Source organism: Pistacia vera, unplaced genomic scaffold, assembly GCF_008641045.1.
Source record: "Pistacia vera cultivar Batoury unplaced genomic scaffold, PisVer_v2 Contig578, whole genome shotgun sequence".
NCBI lineage: Eukaryota > Viridiplantae > Streptophyta > Magnoliopsida > Sapindales > Anacardiaceae > Pistacia > Pistacia vera.
This window is the reverse complement of record NW_022196421.1, coordinates 1,342,940-1,365,834: the sequence shown is the minus strand read 5'-3', so window position 1 is coordinate 1,365,834 and position 22,895 is coordinate 1,342,940. Positions and strand designations below refer to the sequence as shown.

Here is a 22,895-nt window from a genome sequence, read left to right as displayed (position 1 = left end):
ATATGGGCTGAAAAAAGGTTAGTAAAAATTGGTACTTGAACTATGCGGATTTATTGCCCGTTTTAAACACAGTTTTCGGGATGCTCGAGTATGTTGTTTACCAAACCTTAGTATTGATTAGACAATGAAAGAAAAGATTCAAAAAGACTCCTCAATTCATCCATAATCGAAATCCATTACATGCTAGGAAAACACTGAGTGAAAAGAGGTACTAGGACTATGCAGCTTTTCTGCTCGTTTTAAACACAGTTCTTGGGACACTTGAGCATGTTGTTTACCAAACCTCAGTATTGATTAGATGGCAGAAAAAAAGATTCAAAAAGACTCCTCGAGTCACCCACAATCGAGATCCACTACATGCTGGGAAAAAGCTAAGTAAAAAAGGTACTGGGACTATGCAACTTTTCTGCTCATTTTAAACACAGTTTTTAGGCCACTCGAGCATGTTGTTTACCAAACCCCAAGATTGATTGGATGGTGAAATAAAAGATTCAAAAAGACTCCTCGATTCACCCATAATCAAGATCCACTACAAGCTAAAAAAAAACTGAGTGAAAAAAGGTACTGGGATATTTGCAACTTTTCTAATCGTTTCAAACACAGTTGTCAAGATGCTCAAGCATGCTATTTACCAAACCTTAGTATTGATTAGATGGGAAAAAAAAAAAAAAAAAGTTTCAAAAAAGACTCCTCAATTCACCCATAATTGATAAACAATATGGGCTAAACAAAACTGAGTAAAAATAGGTATTGGAACTATGCGGCTTTACTGGTTGTTTTAAACCAAGTGTTATTTTCACATTCTATTGGACCTACCGAAATTTCAACACCAAAAGAAAAGTGTAATTAATTCACTTTTTGACTGTACCAAATAGAAAAATAAAAAATATACATGGAAGACAGCTGTAACTCTGCAAAACCATCTGCACAAGCAATCATTAAAATTTTAAACTTAGTTTACTCCTTTCTTTTACAATCAGACCGAGAAGAATTTCAAAAGAGTATAATATTTATTAAATGCCCTGAAAAATTCATTGTCTTCTTCCTCGTCCATATCTCGACTCTCAAGTCATTATCTTGCTAGAACTCTTAACATCTTTATGTTCCGAGAAAAGAAGAAGAATATTTGTTCACTAAGCTTGCATGGTTACCTAGTTCTCTTCAACCCTTCAAACTTCATGAGTACTTCTCGCTCTTTCTTTGTTTATGCAAAACAAAAAGAACTATATGTTTAATATAAATATAATAACGGTCATGGTCCACTGAACGAATCGTAAACGCTATATGTTTAGCATAGACGTAAACATTCTATACCTTATATGTTTCATATTGATGTAAAAGAACTATATGTTTAATTAAAATATAATAACGGTCATGTTCTACTGAGAACGAATCATACACCTTATATGTTTAAGATAGCGTTAATCGCTTAACTGATCTTCTGAAATATAATAAATAAAATCCGAATACACAGGATTGCTTAAGCGATTTACTATATCGCTTAAGCGATCCTGTGTATTTAGACTTAGTCACTTAAGAGATCTTGTGGTATTTATGATATCGCTTAACCGATCCTAACCTTACACTTGGTCGCTTAAGCGATTCACGATCGCTTAAGTGATCATGAGCAAAGAATACATAAGTGCCCATATGGACAATTGCTTAAGAGATTGCTTAAGCGATGTCCGCAGACATGATCGCTTAAGTGATCATTACTGAGGCAGAATCATCTGCCCAAATCTATAATTGCTTAAGTGATCCGTTTGTATCGCTTAAGCGATTCTTTGCTTTTACTCTTGGTCACTTAAGCGCAGATCTATGATCGCTTAAGCGATCCTTACGTATCGCTTAAGCGATTCTTTACTTTTACTCTTGGTCGATTAAGTGATTTCAAATCGCTTAAGTGATCTTGTTCGCGGCAGAATCATCTGCCCAGATCTATGATTGCTTAAGCGATCCTTACGTATCGCTTAAGCAATTCCTGGCTTTTACTCTTGGTCGCTTAAGCGATTCTAGATCGCTTTAGAGATCTTGTCCGCGGCAGAATCATCTACCCAGATCTATGGTCGCTTAAGTGATCCTTACCTACCGCTTAAGCAATTCCTCACTTTTACTCTTGGTCGCTTAAGCGATTTTAGATCACTTAAGCGATCTTGTTCCAGGCAGGATCTTCTGTCCAGATCTATGATCGCTTAAGCAATCTCTTTGTATCGCTTAAGCGATTCTTCGTTAAAGACTCTTGGTTGCTTAAGTGATTTCAGATTGCTTAAGCGATCTTGACCCAGGTAGAATCAACATCTGCCCAGATGTATGATCGCTTAAGAGATCTTATGAATCGATTAAGAGATTCTTCTTAAAAGAACTATTGGTCGCTTAAGCAAGTTTAGATCATTTAAGTGATCATTTGTGGAAAACTCTTAGTCGTTTAAGAGATATATGTGGTCGCTCATATACGTAATTGTTTGGTACCATGCCTGTCTTTAAGTTAATTAATTTCGAAATGACTGTGATTGGGATACATTTATACATCACTCATTTCCTTCCCAAATCCGAAAAGAATTTGTATCGCAAAATTAAGTAATTTATATCAATCTAATTCATCACAAATCAAAATATAAGAGACATCAATGTAATTGAAAGTTTAAACTTAAAATTATCCATAATAGTACCGAAACACAATAATTACTAAGACATGTAACTCTAGATCTGATTGTCATAAAATTTCCTCTACCCAAACAATTGCAAAGAAGAACCCAATTCCAAGTATCATTTTTCGTCTCATTTCCCTTCCATACATTCTCATTTCCCTCCTATGACCTGCCAACCAGCCTTTGAGAAGTTTTTGAATTCTGTATAATCACTGTCTGAGATCATTGTTTGGTACTATGCCTTGCCAGCAGCCTTGATTGCAGATGCCTCCTCCTGCCAACCAACCTTTGAGAAGTTTTCGAGTTCTGTTTGCCAGGAACCTATCTGAGATCATTGTTTGGTACCATGCCCTGCCAGCAGCCTTGATTACAGATGCCTCCTTTTGCCAACCAGCCTTTGAGAAGTTTCCTCTCATTGTTTACCAAGAACCTGCAAAATTATCTGGCACACACTTGCAGCCACGTCAGCTTTTGTAAATTAAAAAAAAATTCCAAAAAGTTATAGAGTGCAAGATTGAGAAGTTCACTTAGTCTGTCTCTTTCAATAAAGCTCTGTATAAGCATGACACCTGCAGCATCAGCATCACAACCTAAGTATTAATATCAACATCACATAAACTACAATATTCAAAGTCTAACTTCCACACCTTTTGATTGGGTTCTAGTCACTCAAAATGGATCCATATGCCCCTGGAAGCACTCAATAGCCCAACGCTCCCGACAATTGCTCATTGTTTCGTCATTCAAGCCATCCATCGGGGTGTTGGTCATGTCGAACTGAATAAATTTCAGGGTATATGCCCCACAATCAGCACTACAATAGGAAGAAGATATTAGCATTAGAATCAACTTATAGAACAATTGTATTATGTAAGTTAGTTTTATAAAAATTTACCTTGACTCATTTTTTGGGACGGTAGAGCGCTTAAGTGGCCACTTTCTGTTTAGTACTTGATTACCAAAGTGCTCAAACATCCCGCTATCATGCAACAGTCGTAGGAACAACAATGACAGTGGCTACAACTCGATCTCCAATTGCTTGTCTCGATAAATAGTTGGGTTGAAGTCAAGGTTCTTTAGCAACCCCTCCTCTAGATGCGCAACGACTGCTATCCAGTGCATATCTCTGACGTTGATGATGAAGTAGACTTTTTTAACCTTTGCCCAATTGTGGCCATATTTGGGCCATTCCCACCGTACATACTGCATAATCCTATCATCAAACTTAAAATCATCAGGGATGCAATCCAAGTCTTCTGAGGCCAATCTTTTTTGTTTGGCTTCTTTCGCTGCACCTCTACCAACGACCTTTTTAATTAAATTGCGATATGTCAAAACAAGTGTTTGGTCAAACACCACATCAGTAATGGCATAGTCGAGATACAATAGATCACCATTACTGGTCTGTCGTTGCCTTATCAGTGCCAATACCTCATTGATGTGCTGCATCAAATAAAAACAACATGATAAGTATGGAAAACATAAGAAAAAATAAGGAAAATTAAGCGAAAATAACTCACCGAGTCCTCAAGCCACCTGCCTATCATCAATAACTGTTCAAACCATTCCCGATGATAATCCCCTGTCTTACACTCTACATAGGCATCACTTCCTGATTCATTGTAATAGGCATTGAAGAGTTTTTTCTTTTCCTCCTCTATATATTGGCCTATACAAATCGACCTTTGAGTCCATTTCTGCTTGCCAACTTCCTCCCCCTTCCTCCATTTGTACATCCCCGCCTCCCACCTCACCCTCTTCCATTATCACTGCCCCACTTCCTCCACCAACCTCCCTAACCTCCTCCATTTTTGTTTCTTCCTCCATTTGTTTCTTAATTTTCTTCTTCTTTCCATGTGTTACTACCGTGTAAGGCGATTTGACAAACTTGCTCTTTTGGCTCTCTCTTTTCAGCCCAGGTTGCACTTCAATCACCTTTAATACTTCACCAACTTCCTCCTCCACCGTACCAACTTTCTCAGCCACCTTATCCACTTTCTCCTCCACCATTTTCATTCGCTCTTTCATCTTGTCAAACCTATCATAAACGGCTGTTGTAAAACTCTCAAATAGGCCGTTTATGAGGTCAACCACCTCATTCTCCCAACGCTGATGTCTCGACAAAGTGGTACTTGTTATACCGGTTTGTTGAGGCATACGAACCTCTTCCTCCCCCTCCTCTGCCTCCTCCTCCCTCCTGTCGATTGGAGCTTCATCATCCTCGGCGTCAACCACGTTCTCAAGCAGTAGCCCTGCAAATGCCGTCACATGTGTGACCCTTGCTAGGTCCCGCATTAGGCGGTCTATCCATTCATCCCTTTCATCCTCCATAGTTCGAAAGATGTGACATACTCCTGTTCCGCTTTCACCCCCAGTAGCGGTGAGAAAGGGACGAACGACTCCCTACAATAAGAAACAAAATCAATCAGATTGAAGCGACATTTTAAAGCAACTGCATATTCAAAAGCTTAATCCTTTAATCTTACCCCAACCGCTTCAATTTCAATGTCTATTTGGTCGTAATCCCAATGGGTACACTTCTCGACATGCCACCGCAACATCCTAGGAAATTGCTGTCGCACATCCGAACTCTTCTTCCTCCCTCCCGCCTTAGAGAAGATAGGGACGGCCTCATACATCCAAGCCTACATTGTAAAAAAAAAAGTCAATATCATAATTCAAACACATATATTACAAAAAAATATAACAAAAAGCTATTAATATTTACCTGCTTTGCCTATGGGAAGCCAAAAAAATTGGACATGCTCTGTTTATCCTTCTCGACCCATTGGGACTGCTTTAACGCCATGTTTTTCCCTTGCAGGGAGTCCATGGTTTGCTTAAATGATACCCGTCCTCACAAATAAGAATTAAAGAAGTTCAAGTTGCTTGCAAACCTCACCCAATCCATATCAACGACTTTTGTTGAGCCACCAACCATTAGGATCGAATGTAAGAACAATACCAAGCACAGTTTGAACTTCTCTGGATCGGTAAACCACACTTTTCCTATCATCTGCTTTAAATCGCGTCCTGTAATAGAAGCTTTCCCCTGCAAAACCTTGTCAGCCAACCTTGCGGCTACCCCACTCTCCTTTATTGCCTTTGCCTCATCCTCATCTGTCATTTTCCCACATCCTAAGCCGGTCACCAAGCCATATTCCTTCATCCCAAAACGTAGTGGCTTTCCATCCACCATGAACCACATTTCTTGCTTTTTTTGGCATTTTACTGAGTGTAGCGACATATAATGCACTCCCTGTCCCCAGAACGCCCTTTTCCAATTTGTTCCAATTTTCAAAAACTGACCGGAACAAGTCTCTTTGAATCGTCTTTCACCATTCCTCAATCCATCTAAAATCCCCTTTATTCTCTCAAAAACATCCTAACTCAACCTGACTTTCACCCTTACAAGGAAGTACGGTACATTCTTGCTTACAATGTCTAACCCGTAGTCTTTGTAGTTTACGGTTCGCACAATCTGCACAATTGATATAAACAAAATATCAGCAACAAAAATAAACCAAAACAACTAATAAACAATATATCAGCAACAAAAAATTACCTCTGTGGTCACTTAAGCGATTTCAGATTGCTTAAGAGATCTTGATTTTGCCTCGTGCAAGATCTCTTAAGCGATCTGAAATCGATTAAGTGACCAAAAGTAAACTGAATGAATCGCTTAAGCGATACGAAAGATTGCTTAAGCGATCTTAGATCTAGACAGATGATTCTGACTCGCACAAGATGGCTTAAGCGACCAACAGTAAAGATAAATCACTTAAGCGACCAACAGTAAAGATGAATCGCTTAAGCAATACAAAAGATCGCTTAAGCTATCTTAGATCTGGGTATATGATTTTGCCTTAGACAAGATCACTTAAGCGACTTGGAATCGCTTAAGCGACCATGAGTAAAAGAGATGAATCACTTAAGCGATACAAATGATCTCTTAAGCGATCTTAGATCTGGGCAGATGTTGATTCTGCCTCAAACAAGATCGCTTAAGCGATCTGGAATCGCTTAAGTGACCATGAGTAAAAGAGATGAATCGCTTAAGCGATACAAATGATCACTTAAGCGACAGCACAAAGCAATACTCCCAAAACAAATACGTACCCTTTCTTCGCCAACCTCCTCGTCGCTTGTATTCTCTCCGGCCTCCTCTTCCTCGTCTGAATTCTCGCTGCCCTCCTCCTCTTCAGAACCGTTTTGTGATTCTTCTCTCTGTTGTTGTGCCGCCGTCATCTCCTCTGCTTGTGGACCACCTTCACTGATCGGATGATCCACTGGAGCAGCCATTGAAATGCTTGCGCCACCAGACTCTACGATTCCAAGTGGCGTTGGGTTTTCGTCCTCATTGTGAATGTCAACCATGGTTTAGGATTGAATTTGGTGTGAAAATTGGCAGTTTCGATCAGAAATCTAGACTATATCGCTGAAAATCGCAAAGATTTGGTTTAGGGTTCAAGAAATTGATTTTAGGATTGAATTTGGTGTGAAACTTTACAGTTTCGATCGAAAATCGCAACTGTATCGCTGGAAATTCGAGACTGTATTCTGTTTAGGTTCAACAAATTGATTTTAGGATTGAATATGGTGTGAAAATTTGGACTTTGGATCGAAAATCGCACAGTCTCCTGTTAGGGTTCAAGAAATCGATTTTTGCCTTAATCAGTTTCGATTAAGCGATTTGAATGGGTGGGGCGAACTTTTAAATTTCAAATTTTAAAAATATTTCATTCATTATGATTTTTTCCACCTATGTTTTAATCTTTTCATTTTAACCCATTTTACATGTTTAATGAGTTCTAACTGTGTCACGTTAGCTTTTCTAAATAAATAAAAAATGAAAAACATTTTCCAAGCCATTTTGTTAAATTGAAACTTAAGCGATCTGGTGTATCACTTAAGCGATCTGGTATGTCTAGTAATGCAGTAGATAGATCGCTTAAGCGATCAGGTATGTGGCATAAGATCACTTAAGCGATCTGCTAAAAGTCTGGTGTATAGGAGCAGATCGCTTAAGCGATCAGTAAATGGCATAAGATCACTTAAGCGATCATGGTTATTTATACTAGATCGCTTAAGCGATCAAGTGTATTGCTTAAGCGATCTAGTATAAATAGCCATGATCGCTTAAGCGATACACCAGACCATATAAGCGACAATGCAGATTCTTTTTAAAATATTTGAACCCTTAGTACAACATTTAAGAATTTTTTTTTTTTTTGCTTGCATTACAGGTAGTTGGCTATAATTACACATGGGACAAGCTGTTTTGGGTGTTGAATATTTTGGTGAGTGGGTGGAGGAAGAAAGTAGCTGGAAGTGGATTGGAAAAAGCAAAGAAGTTATACCAATTGTTGTGAGCACAGAGGTTAGTTTTGATGAGTTGATTGATGAATTAATTAGAAGAGGTAATTTGGGTTGTGAAGCATGTTTTAAGCAGAGTTCTTGAACATTATAAGGTACCTCCTGCTATATTAAAGTCAGATGAAAGTGTGAAGTTATATATGATTGATGTGGCCTATAATGGTTCGATGCCGATTTTAAGGGTTTCTTTTGTAGAAAAACTGTTGGAAGTTGTTCAAAGGAAGGAGATAACGAGGAAGTAGGCAAAGATTTGTCTGGTTTTAATTTGAACTACGAGGCCATTGATTTGTTAGTTGAAAAATCAAGAGTAGACGGTGAATTGGGTGGTGAGGAGGACACTGTAGAAGAGGTTGGTGATGGGGGGCAGAATGAAAATGTTGAGGAGGAGGACCTCGTAGATGTTCCCACAGATGTAGAGATTCCTTTAAATACAGATTATGCAGAAGGCGTAGATTGTGAGGAAGAGAACACTATGGTCGTTTATGCAGGTTCAAAGGGGGCAATTGGAAGTAGTAGTGAATCAGCTCATGTTTTTACGAATGGATCAAAGTTGCGCATAGGGTATTTATTTGACAACAAAAAGGAAGTGGTAAGGAAGCTAAAACTTGTTGCCGTTAGAGGTAATTTTGAGTTCATCACCAAAAAGTCAAATTCATTGGCTATGACGGTTGCATGTTGTGACCGAAAGTGCAAGTGGCGGGTTTATTATAGAAGGTTGGCAGAGTCAAAAAAATTTATTCTTAGCATATATACCCGTGAGCACACGTGTGGTTTGGGACATATTTCAAGTGAGCATTGACAAGCGTCCGCTGATGTTATTGGACAATTTGTCAAAAGTCGGTTCATTGAAGGGAAATGTCCATCTCCTAAAGACATTTAGAGACTTGTGCGCATAGAGTTGGGATGTGCTGTTAGTTACTGGAAATGCTGGAAAGGGAGACAACATGCACAAGATTTTGTGAGAGGCATGCCAGAGCACAGGTACGCAGTATTAGAAGCGTACCGTTATATGCTTGAGTTGACAAACCAAGGTAGCAAGATGGCTTTGAAGTGGGATAGGAATATGATGTTTAAATATTTTTTTATTGCTTAAGGTTCTGCTATAAGGGGTTTTGTAAACATGAGAAAGGTGTTGGCTGTTGATGGTTGCTTTTTGATGGGAAAGTATGGAGGTACATTATTGGTGGCCACTACATAGGATAGCGAGAATCACACATATCCTGTTGCATGGTGTGTGGTTGACTCTGAGAATGACGAGTCGTGGACTTGGTTTTTTCAGCAATTACGTACGATAGTGCCTGACAGTGATGAGTTGTGCATAATATCTGATAGGCACAACTCTATAAAAAAAGGGATTGCCACTATTTACCGTCAAGCACATCACAGATTCTGTATGAGGCACCTTGGTGAGAACATAAAACAAAAGTTTAAGTGTGCTGGCCTCCTTCAGACATACTACATGGCAACAAAAGCTTATCGGATTGATGAGTTCGAGGAGCACTTCCAGCAAATTCCAATCAAGGATGATAGAGTTGCTAGGTATCTTGAGCATGATGTTGGTTTCGAGCGATGGAGTAGAGCTTGCATTCCTGGAAGAAGGTTTGATGTCATGACCACGAATATAGCGAAGTCCATAAATTCAAAGTTGTTAATAGAAAGAGAGTTTCCAATAGTTGCACTTTTTGACGCAATCCAGAGGACATTGTCACGGTGGTTCCATGAGCATCGTACGGAGTCAGATAATTTTACTACAACCCTTGTTCCATCAGCTGAAAAATTATTGCGAGAACGTATGGAACTGTCAAATGCATTGTTTGCCCATCTTCTTAATGCTCAAGAGTTTACTATGCACGGCTATGGTCTAGATGCCCTAGTTAACCTTGTTAGTAAAATTTGCAGCTGTAAAGTGCTTGACATTCAATGTTTACCTTGTCCTCATGCACTAGCAGCACTGAAACACCAACGGAAGCCGGATTTTGGTTCAAGAATTTATATGGCAGATCACTACATGCTAGCTTACTCAGAAATAGTATATCCAATGCCTCTAGAAGAGCAGTGGGTAGTGCCACCAGAGTTGGCTGACATTATCATCCGTCCGCCATTCAAGAAGACAGTAAAGGGGAGAAAAAGAGTTAAGCGTATTTCATCAGTCTCTGAGGTTCCTCGGAAGATGAATAAGTGCTCAATTTGCAAGCAACCTGGCCACAAGAGAAGCAGTTGCCAGAAGTATTCACATGCAGATCCAGAAAATCAAGTTCGAAGAAGGATGAAATTCAGAGAGTTGCGAAGGCCAACCGTTGATGAGTTATTGTTTTCAATTATTGATGTTATAAATTTTATTGTTACCTTTAATAAATCATTCTCTATATTTCTTGTTGCATGGCCTAAATATTTGTTGGTGATTTTAGTTTGGAATTAGGTTGTCAAATTGAGAAGTATGGAATTAATACGTGTTGGTAATTTTAGTTTGTCAAAATTCTAGAGAAAAGCTGGAAAAGTACATATTGCCCATGATCGCTTAAGCGACTAAGTATAGTCGCTTAAGCGACAAAGGGTTTTTCAAACAAGATCGCTTAAGCGATATCACGGATCGCTTAATCAACCAAGACAGAAAGACAAGAATCGCTTAAGCGATATATCACATCGCTTATGCAATCATGCACCTAGGCAGATTTGATTCCGTCAATCACACGATCGCTTAATCGACCAAGTGAAAAAGAAATGAATCGCTTAAACGATATCTATGATCGCTTAAGCGACCTTATGTAAATGAAGTTCCTTGTAGTACGATCGCTTAATCGACCAACGAAAAATTTTAAAATTTAACAAATACATCCCCATCTAGCCAACTTTCCAGATTCTAGCCACCACCGTTGGAATCCTACCGGGAAAGGGCGTTACGTCGCATAGCGGTCGGATCAGGCTGATAGGGTGTCAATGTGGCCTTTTCCGACTAGATCGACCACGGATATGGCCAGAAAAGGCTAGATCACGGCCAGATCTAGCCGTCGACGGACGAAAAAGTCGACATCTGGCCATCTGTGATGGCCGAATATATGGCCATTGTTTTCGATCAACGATGCCCAAGATTTGGCCGTTGTTGACCGTCAACGTCGGCCATTTATTTGAAAGTCGATGACGGCCAGATGTGGCCTTTTCTGGCCAGATCCACAGTAGATCTGGCCGAAAAATGTCACATCTATGAATTACCGACCATTTTCGATCGTTTGTAGCTGTTGGTGGTAGCCGAAATCTGGGAAGTTGGGTGGGTGGGGGTGTTTTTGTTAATTTTTAAACTTTTTCATGGTTACCTTTGAAATATAATAAGGTCATGGTCATTGAACGAATCATAAACCACATATGTTTAGCATAGACATAAACAATCTATACCTTATATGTTTCATACTGACATAAAAGAACTATATGTTTAATATAAATATAATAACGGTCATAGTCTACTGAACGAATCGTAAACCCTATATGTTTAGCATAGACGTAAACAGTCTACACCTTACATATTTCATACTGACGTAAAAGAACTATATGTTTAATATAAATATAATAACGGTTATAGTCCACTGAACGAATCGTAAACCCTATATGTTTAGCATAGACGTAAACATTCTACACCTTACATGTTTCATACTAACGTAAAAGAACTATATGTTTAATATAAATATAATAACGGTCATAGTCCACTGAGCAAATCGTAAACCCTATATGTTTAGCATAGACGTAAACATTCTACACCTTATATGTTTCATACTGACATACTGTATGTTTAATATAAATATAATAATGGTCACAGTCTACTGAACAAATCGTAAACCCTATATGTTTAGCATAGCCTTAATCAGTTAACCGATGCTCTGAAATACAATAAATAATATCCGAATACATAGGAGCACTTAAGAAATCCTCTGTATTTACACAGTCAGTTAAGAGATCCGTCTGTATCGCTTAAGCGATTTTTTGCTTTTACTCTAGTTGATTAAGCGATCCGTCTGTATCGCTTAAGCGATTCTTTGCTTTTACTCCTAGTCACTTAAGCGATCTAGCCCACGGCAGATGCCCAGATCGAAAATCGCTTAAGATTTCCATTTGTATCACTTAAGCGATTTGAGATCGCTTAAGTGATCTTGGCTAAGGTAGAATGAATCTACACAGTTTTATGATCGCTTAAGAAATCCATTTGTAACGCATAAGCGATTTTTTCAAATACTCTTGGTCGCTTAAGCGATCTTGTCTGAGGCAGAATGAATCTGCCCAGAACTATGATCGCTAAAGCGATTCTTCCTAAACGAGTCTATGTCACTTAAGCGATTTGGGATCGCTTAAGCGATCTTGGCCAAGGAAAAATGAACATCTGCCCAGATGGGTTATCGCTTAAGCGATCTTATGTATCGCTTAAGCGATGCTTCGTAATAGACTTTTGGTCGCTTAAGCGATCTCATAAGCGATTTGAGATCGCTTAAGCGATCATATCTAGAAAAGTCTTGGTCGTTTAAGAAATATATGTGGTCGGTCATATACGTAATTGTTTGGTACCATGCCATTCTTTAAGTTAATTAATTTCGAAATGACTGTGATTAGGAAACATTTGTACATCACTCATTTATATCAATCTAATTCATCACAAATCAAAATATAAGAGACATAAATGTAACCTGTTTATCAAAACACAAAGTAAAAAATAGTCATGGGATGCGACAAATATCGAAATATATGGACAAGCTAACCATTAGCCCCAACTCTGGTGAATCAAATAATCACACCAGTACATCACACGTTGTAGTGATACACAAAATGAAACAAAACGCTAAAAAACCATTATCCAACTTGGGTGAAGCAAATGATCACACCATACATAGTAAATTCAAATTGTTAATGAGATATCTTATATGGAAAAAAAAAAAAAAAAAAAAAAATTCTCCCAAATGTCAGATCCAATTTTTTACAATGATTCTGCAGGCACAAGGCTTTTGGCTACCGCAAGAAGAGCCACAGCACAAGAATTTCCTATACACTGCCTTGAATTTACTTTTTCATGCCAAAGAGTTTAATGTCACTAACACCTTTGCACAATCCCTTTATTGCAGATGCCTCCTCCTGCCAACTAGCCTTTGAGAAGTTTTCGAATTCTGTTTGCCAGCAACCTCTCTGAGATCATTGTTTGGTACCATGCCTTCCCAGCAGTCTTTATTGCAGATGCCTCCTCTTGCCAACCAGTGATGAGAATGAAAAATGTCATATTTACCCCCCCTTAATGTCTAGTATTTTATACTTATTTGCTGTCTAAATGTACTCATTATTATTTTTATTTTGATTTAGGATGCAAATGGAGGCGTTAATTGCAAAACGGAACTAATTAAGTGAATTCGGACAGTTTCAACGTTGTTTCGTAATATGGGCATAACTCTCTCATCCAAGCTCCGATTGAGATGATTCAAAATTCTGTGGAACTCTAAGAAAGAGACTACAACTTTCATGTTTTGAGTTTGAAGAGATATGCGCTGCATCAAGGTTGTAATCAAGCTTGAAGTTGACACACTTGCACTGTTGACGTTCTGGAACATTCCGTCTTGTCATCAAATAGGCAGATTATTACAGGACGTTTTGAAGACCTGTGGCATACAAATTACAGCTGGAAACACCATTTTCCTATTTTGTATTGAGACTTTATTTTATTTTCAATTACTTAGATTAGGATAAAGGTTATTTTGGGATTTTAGAATATTTTTAGGAGATTTAGATTGAGTAGAATTAGAATTCGAATTGGATATTTTTAAAGGGAGATCAGATTAGGTTTGGGGAGACACACGCCTCTCTCTGGTCTTCTCTGTAACTTTTCCTTTGGAGTTTTGATTATGGCCATGAGCGGCTAATTTTTATAACTTGGTCGAAGGAAACAGAGGCCTCGGAATCAATAACTGTGAGATCTAATCCGTTTTATTTCAGTGTTCAATTTTATGCTTTAAGTATTGGATGTTCTTCTATGCTTATTTTCATGATTGTTTCATTTAATTGCTAGGAGGCCTACTAGGTTATTATTTGTTACAATCTACTGCTAAGTTAGATATCAAATCCGTAATTGTTTGATCCCTCTAACTTGTGAAGCAATTAGGGTTTTTAATTTGTTGCGTCAGGAATTAATAATCTTAAGAGGAACACTCGACTAAATTAAATACAACCGCTTGAGTTGGTGTTTTTAGCTTCATCGATCTCTCTAATTCTTAAGGCTGCCATTAGATTAACTCTTTAGCGCTTGTCTATGGTTGTTTAATGGTAAGATTAATTAAGATCGCTTGTTTCCTAATTAATTACAATTAAGGAGAGATAGAAAAATAGTTCCAACGGTGAATATTTAAAGTAAGAATTGATTTACTTTTGCATCAATGATCAGTTGTAGGATTCCAATGGTGGATGTTGATGGAGACCAAGTTTCGTTATATTAATTGATTTCGAATTGAATTGTTTTTGTTTTTGTTTTTGGCTAAGATTGCTTTCTGTTTTACTCAAAACCCCCCAGCTTTATTTACATCATCAAAAATTCGGCTAGACACTCTTCGTGGGATCGACCCTTGCTTACCCTATTTACAGTTCAGTAGTTAGGTTAGGAAGGTTTTTAATCTTGGTTGCCTACGACAGCACACCAACCAGCATTTGAGAAGTTTCCTCCCATTGTTTGCTAGGAACCTACAAAATTATCCGGCACACACCTGTAGACATGTCAACTTTTGTAAATAAAAAAAAAAAAAAAAACACATAAAAAAGTTACAGAGTGGGTAGGTGAGAAGTTCACTCAGTCTGTGTCTTTCGGTAAAGCTCCATATAAGCATGACACCTGCAGCATCAGCACCACAACTCAAGTATCAACATCAGCATCACATAAACTACAAAATTCAAAGTCCAACTTTCATACCTTTTTATTGGGCTCTGCTCACTCAAAACGGATTCATCTGCCCATGGAAGCAGTCGACAGCTCAGCCCTCCCAACAGTCTCTCATTGTTTCGTCATTCAACCAGTCCATCGGGGTGTTGGTCATGTCGAACTCAATAAATTTCAGGGCGTATGCCCCACATTCAGCACTACAATAGGAAGAATACATTAGCATTAGAATAAACTTATAGAACAATTGTATTATGTAAGTTAGTTTTATACAAAATTTACCTTGACTCATTTATTGGGCCGGTAGAACGCTTAATTGGCCACTTTCCGATTAGTACTTGATCACCCAAGTGCCCAAACATCCCACTGTCATGCAACAGCTGCGGGAACAACCTGGACAGTGGCTCCAGCTCGACCTCCAACTATTTGTCTTGACAAATAGTAGGGTTGCAGTCAAGGATCTTCAACAACCTCCCCTCTAGATGCGGAACGACTGCTATCCAGTACATCTATTTGACGAGGATGATACAGTACACTCTTTTAACAAAGGCCCAACCGTGACCATATTTGGGCCGATCCCCTCGTATATACTGCATAATTTTGTCATCAAAATGAAAATCATTAGGGATGCAGTCCAACTGTACTGGGGCCAATCATTTTTGCTTCGGTCCTTTTCTTACACTACTAGCAACGACATTTTTAATTAAAGTGCGATATGCCGAAACAAGCGTTTGGCCAAATGCCACATCGGTGATGGCACAGTCGGGATACAATAGATGACCGTTAGTAGTCTGTCGTAGCCTCATCAGTGCTAATATCTCATCGATGTGCTGCATCAAATAAAAACAACAAGATAAGTATGGAAAACATAGACAAAAATAAGGAAAATTAAGCGAAAATAACTCACCGAGTCCTCAAGCCACATGCCCATCGTCAACAACTTCTCAAACCATTCCCGAGGATAATCCCCTGTGTTATACTTTATATGGCCATTACTTCTTGATCCATTGTAATAGGCATAGAAGAGTTTTTTCTTTTCCTCTATTGGCCTATACAAATCGACATTTGAGTCCAATTTCGCTTGCCTACTTCCTCCGCCTTCCTCCATTTTTACATCCCTGCTTCCTTCGCCTCCCAGCTCGTCCTGTTCCATTATCACCGCCCCACTTCCTCCACCAACCTCCTCAACCTCCTCCATTTCTGGTTCTTCCTCCATATGTTTCTTAATTTTCCTCTTCTTTACCTGTGTCATTACCATGTAAGGCGATTTTACAAACTTGCTCTTTTGGCTATCTCTTTTCAAGCCAGTTTGCACTTCAACAACCTTTAATTCTCCACCAAATTCCTCCTCCATTGTACCAACTTCCTCCTCCACTGTACCAACTTTCTCTCCTAGCTTATCCACTTTCTCTTCCACCCTTTTCATATACTCTTCCATCTTGTCAAACCTTGCTTAAACGGCTATAGTAAAACTCTCAAACAAGCCGTTTATGAGGTCAACAACCTCATTCTCTCGAAGCCGATGTCTCAGCAAAGCGATACTTATTGTACAAGTTTGCTGAGGCATAAGAACCTCTTCCTCCCTCTTCTCCTCCTCATCCTCTGGCCTCCCTCCCATTAGAGCTTCATAATCCTCAGCATCAACGACGTTGTCAAGCAATGGCCCTGCAATTATTGTGACATGCGTGACCCCTCTTAGGTCCTACATCAGGCGGTCTATCTGTTCATCCCTTTCATCCTCCACTGCTTCGAAAGATGTGACATAGTCCTCTTCCACTTCATCCCTAGTAGCGGTGAGAAAGGGACAGACAACTCCCTATAATAAGAAACAAAATCAATCAGATTGAAGCGACATTTTAAAGCAACTGCATATTCAAAAGCTTAATCCTTTAATCTTACCCCAGCCGCTTGAATCTCAATCTCTATTTCGTCGTAATCCGAATGGTTACACTTCCCAACATGCCACCATAATATCCTAGGAAATTGATGTTGCACATCCAAACTGTTGCTTCTCCCCCTCGCCTTAGCGAAGACAGGGATGGCCTCGTACATCCAAGCCTACATTGTAAAAAAACAGTCCATATCATAATTCAAACATATATATTATAAAAAATATAACTAAGAGCTATTAATATTTACCTGCATTGCCCATGGGAAGCCGAACAAATTATACGTGCTTGGTTTATCCTTCTTGCCCCATTAGGCATGCTTTAAAGCCATGTCTGGTTTTTTCAGGATCTTGATGGTTCGGTCAAATGATATCCGTCCCCACGGATAAGAATTAAAGAACTCCAAGTCGCTTGTAAACAACAACCAATCTTTCTCAACAACATTTGTTGAGTCACTAGCCAATAAGATAGAATGTAAAAACAATAGCAAGCACACTTTTATCTTCTCTCCATCATTAAACCGAACTGTTTCTAGCCTCTCCTCTAAAATGTGTCCTGTAATAGACTTTGTCCCCTGCAAAACCTTTTTACGAAACCTTATGGCTCCCGGACTTGTCCTTATTGCGTTTGCCTCCACCTCATTTGGCACTTCCCCGCATCCTTAGCCTGTCACCAGGGCATACTCCATCATCCCAAACCGTAGTGGCTTTCCGTCTACCATGAACCACATTTTTTTTTTTTTTTTTTTGTTGCATTTTACTAAGTGCAGCAACACGTAATGCACTCCCTGCCCCCAAAATGCCTTTTTCCAATTTGTTCCGATTCTTAAAAACTGACTGACACAAGTGCGACAGAAATCTCTTTCACCATGCCTCATTCCAGCTAAAATGGCCCTCATTATGTCAAAAACATCCCAACTCGACCTCACTGTCACCCTTACAGGGAAATAGGGTACCTTCTCACTTATAGGCTCCAACTCATAGTCTCTACAGTTTACGGTCTGTACAATCTGCACAATCGATATAAACAAAATGTCAGCAACAAAAATAAACCAAAACAACTAATAAACAAAATATCAGCAACAAAAAATTACCACTGTAGTCGCTTAAGCGATTTCGGATCACTTAAGAGATCTCGACTCTGCCTCGTGCAAGATCGCTTAAGCGATCTGAAATCACTTAGGCGACCAAGAGTAAACTGAAAGAATCTCTTAAGTGATACAAAGATTGCATATTATATCTGTGATTCTGCCTCGACAAGATCGCTTAAGCAATCTGAAATCGCTTAAGCGACCAAGAGTAAACTGAATCAATCGCCTAAGCGATCATGAGTAAAACAGATTAATCGCTTAAGCGATACAAATGATTGCTTAAGCGATAGTACAAGCAATATTCCCAAACAACGTACCCTTTCTTCGTCGGCCTCCTCCTCGTCGCCTGAATCCTCAGACGACTCCTCTTGGCCTGAATTCTCGCCGGACTCCTCCTCCTGGCCTGAATTCTCGCCGGACTCCTCATCTTCAGAACCGTTTGCCGAATCTTCCCTTCGTTCTTGTGCCGCCGACGTCTCCTCTGCGTGTGGACCATCTTCACTGATCGGATGATCCACCGGAGCAGCCATTGAACTGCTTACGCCATCGGAATCTAGAATTCGAAGTGGCGTTGGGTTTTCCTCCTCATTGTGAGTGTCAGCCATGGTTTTGGATTGAATTTGGTGTCAAAGTTTGCAGTTTCGATCAGAAATGTGGACTGTATCGCTGGAAACTGCACAGATTCCGTTTAGGGTTAAGGAAATCGATTTTAGGGTTCAACAAATTGATCGGAAATCGTGATTATATCGCCGAAAATCGTGACTGTTTGGTTTAGGGTTCAAGAAATTGATTTTAGATTGCAAATTTACAGGTTAGATTGGAAAAAATAGCGTCTCCCTTTGGTTCAAGCAATCGTTTTTTGCCTTAATAAAGTTCGATTAAGCGAGGTGAATAGGTGGAGCTTGTTTTGAGAAATTTCAAATTTTAAAAACTTTCATTATTCTTTATTCGGCCATGTATATTTTAATCTTTTCATTTTAATCTATTATACGTGTTTAATTAATCCTAACTATGCTATGTCATCTTCTCTGAGAAAAAAAAAAAAAAAAAAAAACAGCTTCAAAGTCATTTTCTTAAATCGAAACTAGAGATGGCCGGCCAGCTAAATTTTCTCAACAATTTGGTTGGTTGGTTGCAGTTAGATTTGCTGACTTCTCAATTCTCAGTTCTCTCCATCATTCTCTGTAAAGTGTAAACAAGCTCAAGGGTTTAGGGCTTATCAGAAACGGAGCAGGAACGCCAATTATGAATCATTGAAACAAACCCAGCTGCTCCATTCACTTCACTTCATTCCTCTTCCTTCAATTTCATTTTTCTTTTTTTCATTCTCAAAAAGACGTTGTTTTCAATCCGATACGATCGCCAAATAATGTTGCCAAGATGTAGCGGAGCACTCAGCTCACTAAAAAACATAACACATAGAAACCATATTCATGGTTCTGCTGCAGCTGTGGCTCCAGCTCCTACTCCCACCAAACAACCGGTATTCTAATTTACAGCTTTTCCATCTGTGTGTAGTTTAGATTTATATGTGATTTTTTTTATTATCAGGTAAATCTGGATAAATTGTTTTGGTCTAAGCCTTGTTCCTTGGCTTTGCCCCTGGATTCTCCCCACACAATTTAGGAGCCACAGTATGAGGGCATTAAGCGTTTTATTCTCCAGCTCATGTTGTTTTATAGTAAACACTAAACAAAGCAAGTCTATTCGAGACGCAAATGTGATATATCGGCGAGTCGTTTTGCAGGTTGATAAACCTGCCATATATGGTTAGTTCTTTCTCGTTTTAGTTTTCATGGTTCTATTGATTCTTTACTCTAGAATCTATAAACTTTACTAGAGATCATATTAATAGTATAGCTTTCTGTAGTAAATAGATTATAATATAGGAACTGTGGGAATGGTAATACCAGTAGAAATGATCATTGATTCTGAAAGTTGTTACCTTCTTCAAATTTGATATCCAATGGACACATGCTAGGCTGTAAAGTAAATTTGTGAAGATAAAAAAATAATCTGTCTCAATTTAGGTAGTGACGTTTGATACATGCTATTTGAGTTATTTTATTGTGTCTCCACATTCATATAGTGGTAATAAATCAAACCATTGTCTTTCTTGTGCGGTATTTAACTTGGAGAAAACCTTTAGAATGACATTCGCATTGCTTGTACTTCACATGTGGTTTGTTCTCCGTTGCAAAAGAAGAGGGTAAGGAAGGCGTTGAGCTTGGTCAATATCTGTATGAGATCTACAATCATGACGTAGAGCTGAGAGTATCCAAAGCTGGGGTCTGTGCTCATTTTTCTTATATGAACCCCAATTAATTTGGGGCTCTATCTCATATATACTTTGTTGCATCTATGACCTTTATTCTCTTCCTAGTTATTATTATTATTTTTTCATCCGTTGTAACTGGAAAAATTATCAGTCTTAAAGAGATGCCTAAATCCCTGATCAGTTCATAGCTGATCTAGGAGAATATTGAAGGCCAATCAAATTATCTTGAACATATGTCTGATTTCTCTTTTTTGGGATATGTTTGAAAATTATATAAATTCATTAAGATATAATCGAAATTCTTATGTTGTTTGCTGAAAAATGTTCAGCATCAATAAGTTCTCAAAAGATAAGACCATAGATAATCAGTTCTTATGTGTGCCCTATTTGTGTGCTGTTATAGTTCACAACTGGACCCCAAAACTTATTTTAGGTTTCCATCTCTTATCTCATCCATCAGTGTGCTGGCAATGTTGACTACAGGCGTACCTAGCTATGAAGCAGTTTAATATCAAAAGAGCATGTGCAATGCTTCATCATCATTAGCTTTCTATTATACTACAAATGCATTGTAATTGTCTGCTTTTGCAACTATTGCTTACAAATTTTTGTAATGCAGGTTAACTTACGGTTGTCAAAATGGATGAAGGAGTCGGAGAAAATATTCTATGGAAATATTGTTGCTTATGATGCTGCCATGCTTCCAGAGGCTAAACAGGATGAACTACAAAATGTAAGATGGAGGTAAACCATTTTATAAAAGTCAGTCTTGGCATTGCATTTGACATGAAGGGGACTGTCAGTGCTCATATCTTACTATTTCATTGTCATGGTAGAAATATTTGTGGGTAGATTTTTTGTGATTACTAACTGTCTAATTTATTGTAGTCTGGTGTTTATAATTAGGCAGTGACTTGGGTAATAGCCAGGGGTCCTTGGGTGAGGTAGGCACTTATGCCTGGGCAAAGTTTTTTTTGGGTACTTACCTTTTTAACAATGATATGCACTGGAGTTTTTTGTGCTGCAGGAATATCTTTTCTGATGATGGTACTTCAAAGCCAGATGATGCTGCATTACGGGCAGTTCAGGCATGTATTCAACTTTGCTTTTGTCACTGTGTTTGTCATCCTTGCTGGATGCAAGGTCTCCATTCATTTTACTGATGTGATAGATATAACAGATAAAATAATGAATCTCCTGGCTAGGATCTAAATAAATGTCATTTTTGGAATATAATACATCAATCCTCCATTACAAAGAGATAAATGTTTCTTTCCAGTAATGAAGGAAAGTTCGTCATGGTCACTGCTATATGATCAGGTGTAGTGAACTATCAGTTCACTCATAGAGCTGTTGTTTATTTCCGTATTAAACAGCATACTTTGTCAATCGTTGTGGTACCAATTCCCATACAAAAGGGGTTACTGAAAATGCCATCTTTCTATCTTTCTGTGTGTGGACCAACTTCTATCTGCAAATCATTCCACCTTCTCTGTGATAATTCTAAGATTTTATTGAGCCTTTTCTCTCCTAAAGCCATATAATTACTGTATCTTTTTCATCTCTGCAGGCTATGACAAGGTATGTCCGTCGGGAAGTCAGTTGCCTATCTTTAACTGGTAAGTCAACATTCCTCTTTTCTCTTGATAGTATAATTTTTTTGTTGTGCTGTTAATTAAGTGTGTTGCCTAGCTATATTTAATTGACAAAATACACTCACCCTCTTGCATTTCAGTAACCTGTAAATGGTTGTTCTTATAGTTTTCTGGTGGGCACTAGTAATTTTCAATATTTAATTTGCTACTATCTGAACTACTGAAAAAGTTGTCCTTGGTATATTTATTTGACAAATTTGAGAGTTCATGGGCAGGCAAAGAAGCTATCTTTTCTGGGAATTTCATGTTCACCCCATTAGAGATTATAGGATCTGGTCCATTGAGAAAGTAAAATGGCTAAGAATCCATTAATGCATAATGGAGATCATGTTGAAAGCATTCTCGCAGAAGGAGAAAGGGATTGTAGTCTCTTCTGTTAATTTATCATTGTAAAGTGGGTGCATTGTCATCTGAAGCGACTACTTCGTTATAAGCTTACATTCAAGTGGTTCTGCGATAAAGTGATCAAGTTGATGATTTGTTCAAAGTTGTTGATTGCTTAACTGTATTACAATTGAATTCGATTTTTATTTTTTGGGTGAAAAGCCCCGATGAGAAATATACAACACTTGAATTCTATAATAAGGTGGAAGAATGGTGCATTTAGTAGTGTTAGTTATTTCAAATTATAGCAGTTAACTGAAACAATGTCCAATACTCTGTTTCATTTTTTTTTTTTTTTTCTTTTTGTACTCATTTTGGAGAACATTATGGTCGTTGGTTCTTCTTAGATTAAATTCTTGGCAGCGAGAGTGGCTGAATAGTGTAATCATGCAACATTTGATGAATCTTCCTGGGCAAAATTGGTGGTTGTCTTAATTCTCAGAGTGGATACTGTGCTTGCATATAAATATATGTACAGGTGATGCATTTTGTGCATTTTTCTTGCGAGTAAACCACTTTTTCCCACCTAAGGTTTGCCTTAATTATACTTTTTCATCCAAAACGTTTCAAAATACTATTTTTCACCTAAAGTTTATATTCTGTTGATATCCAAAATCGATTCTGGTCGATTTTTGGGTGAAAGTGTCATTAAGGCAAACAATCGTTTACTCTTTTTCTTGCCTAAA

At 38.4% G+C, this 22,895-nt stretch overlaps 1 protein-coding gene across 5 annotated transcripts; it reads left to right on the top strand.

Moving 5' to 3' along the window:
• Positions 1-18,951: 18,951 nt before the first annotated feature.
• LOC116109365 lies at positions 18,952-22,530 on the top strand. Of its 5 annotated transcripts, none has more exons than XM_031395591.1 (8): positions 19,254-19,375; positions 19,444-19,661; positions 20,099-20,181; positions 20,790-20,903; positions 21,077-21,114; positions 21,198-21,258; positions 21,741-21,789; positions 22,041-22,530. In XM_031395591.1, exons 2-8 carry the CDS (start codon positions 19,529-19,531, stop codon positions 22,115-22,117), a joined length of 555 nt encoding a protein of 184 aa, XP_031251451.1. In that variant the 5' UTR covers positions 19,254-19,375; positions 19,444-19,528; the 3' UTR covers positions 22,118-22,530. The 5 variants fall into 5 exon arrangements, with proteins under 5 accessions (XP_031251454.1, XP_031251455.1, XP_031251451.1 ...); XM_031395590.1 differs by having other exon boundaries at positions 20,096-20,181; XM_031395592.1 differs by lacking the exon at positions 21,077-21,114 and having other exon boundaries at positions 20,096-20,181; positions 20,790-20,914; positions 22,041-22,529.
• Positions 22,531-22,895: the final 365 nt, after the last annotated feature.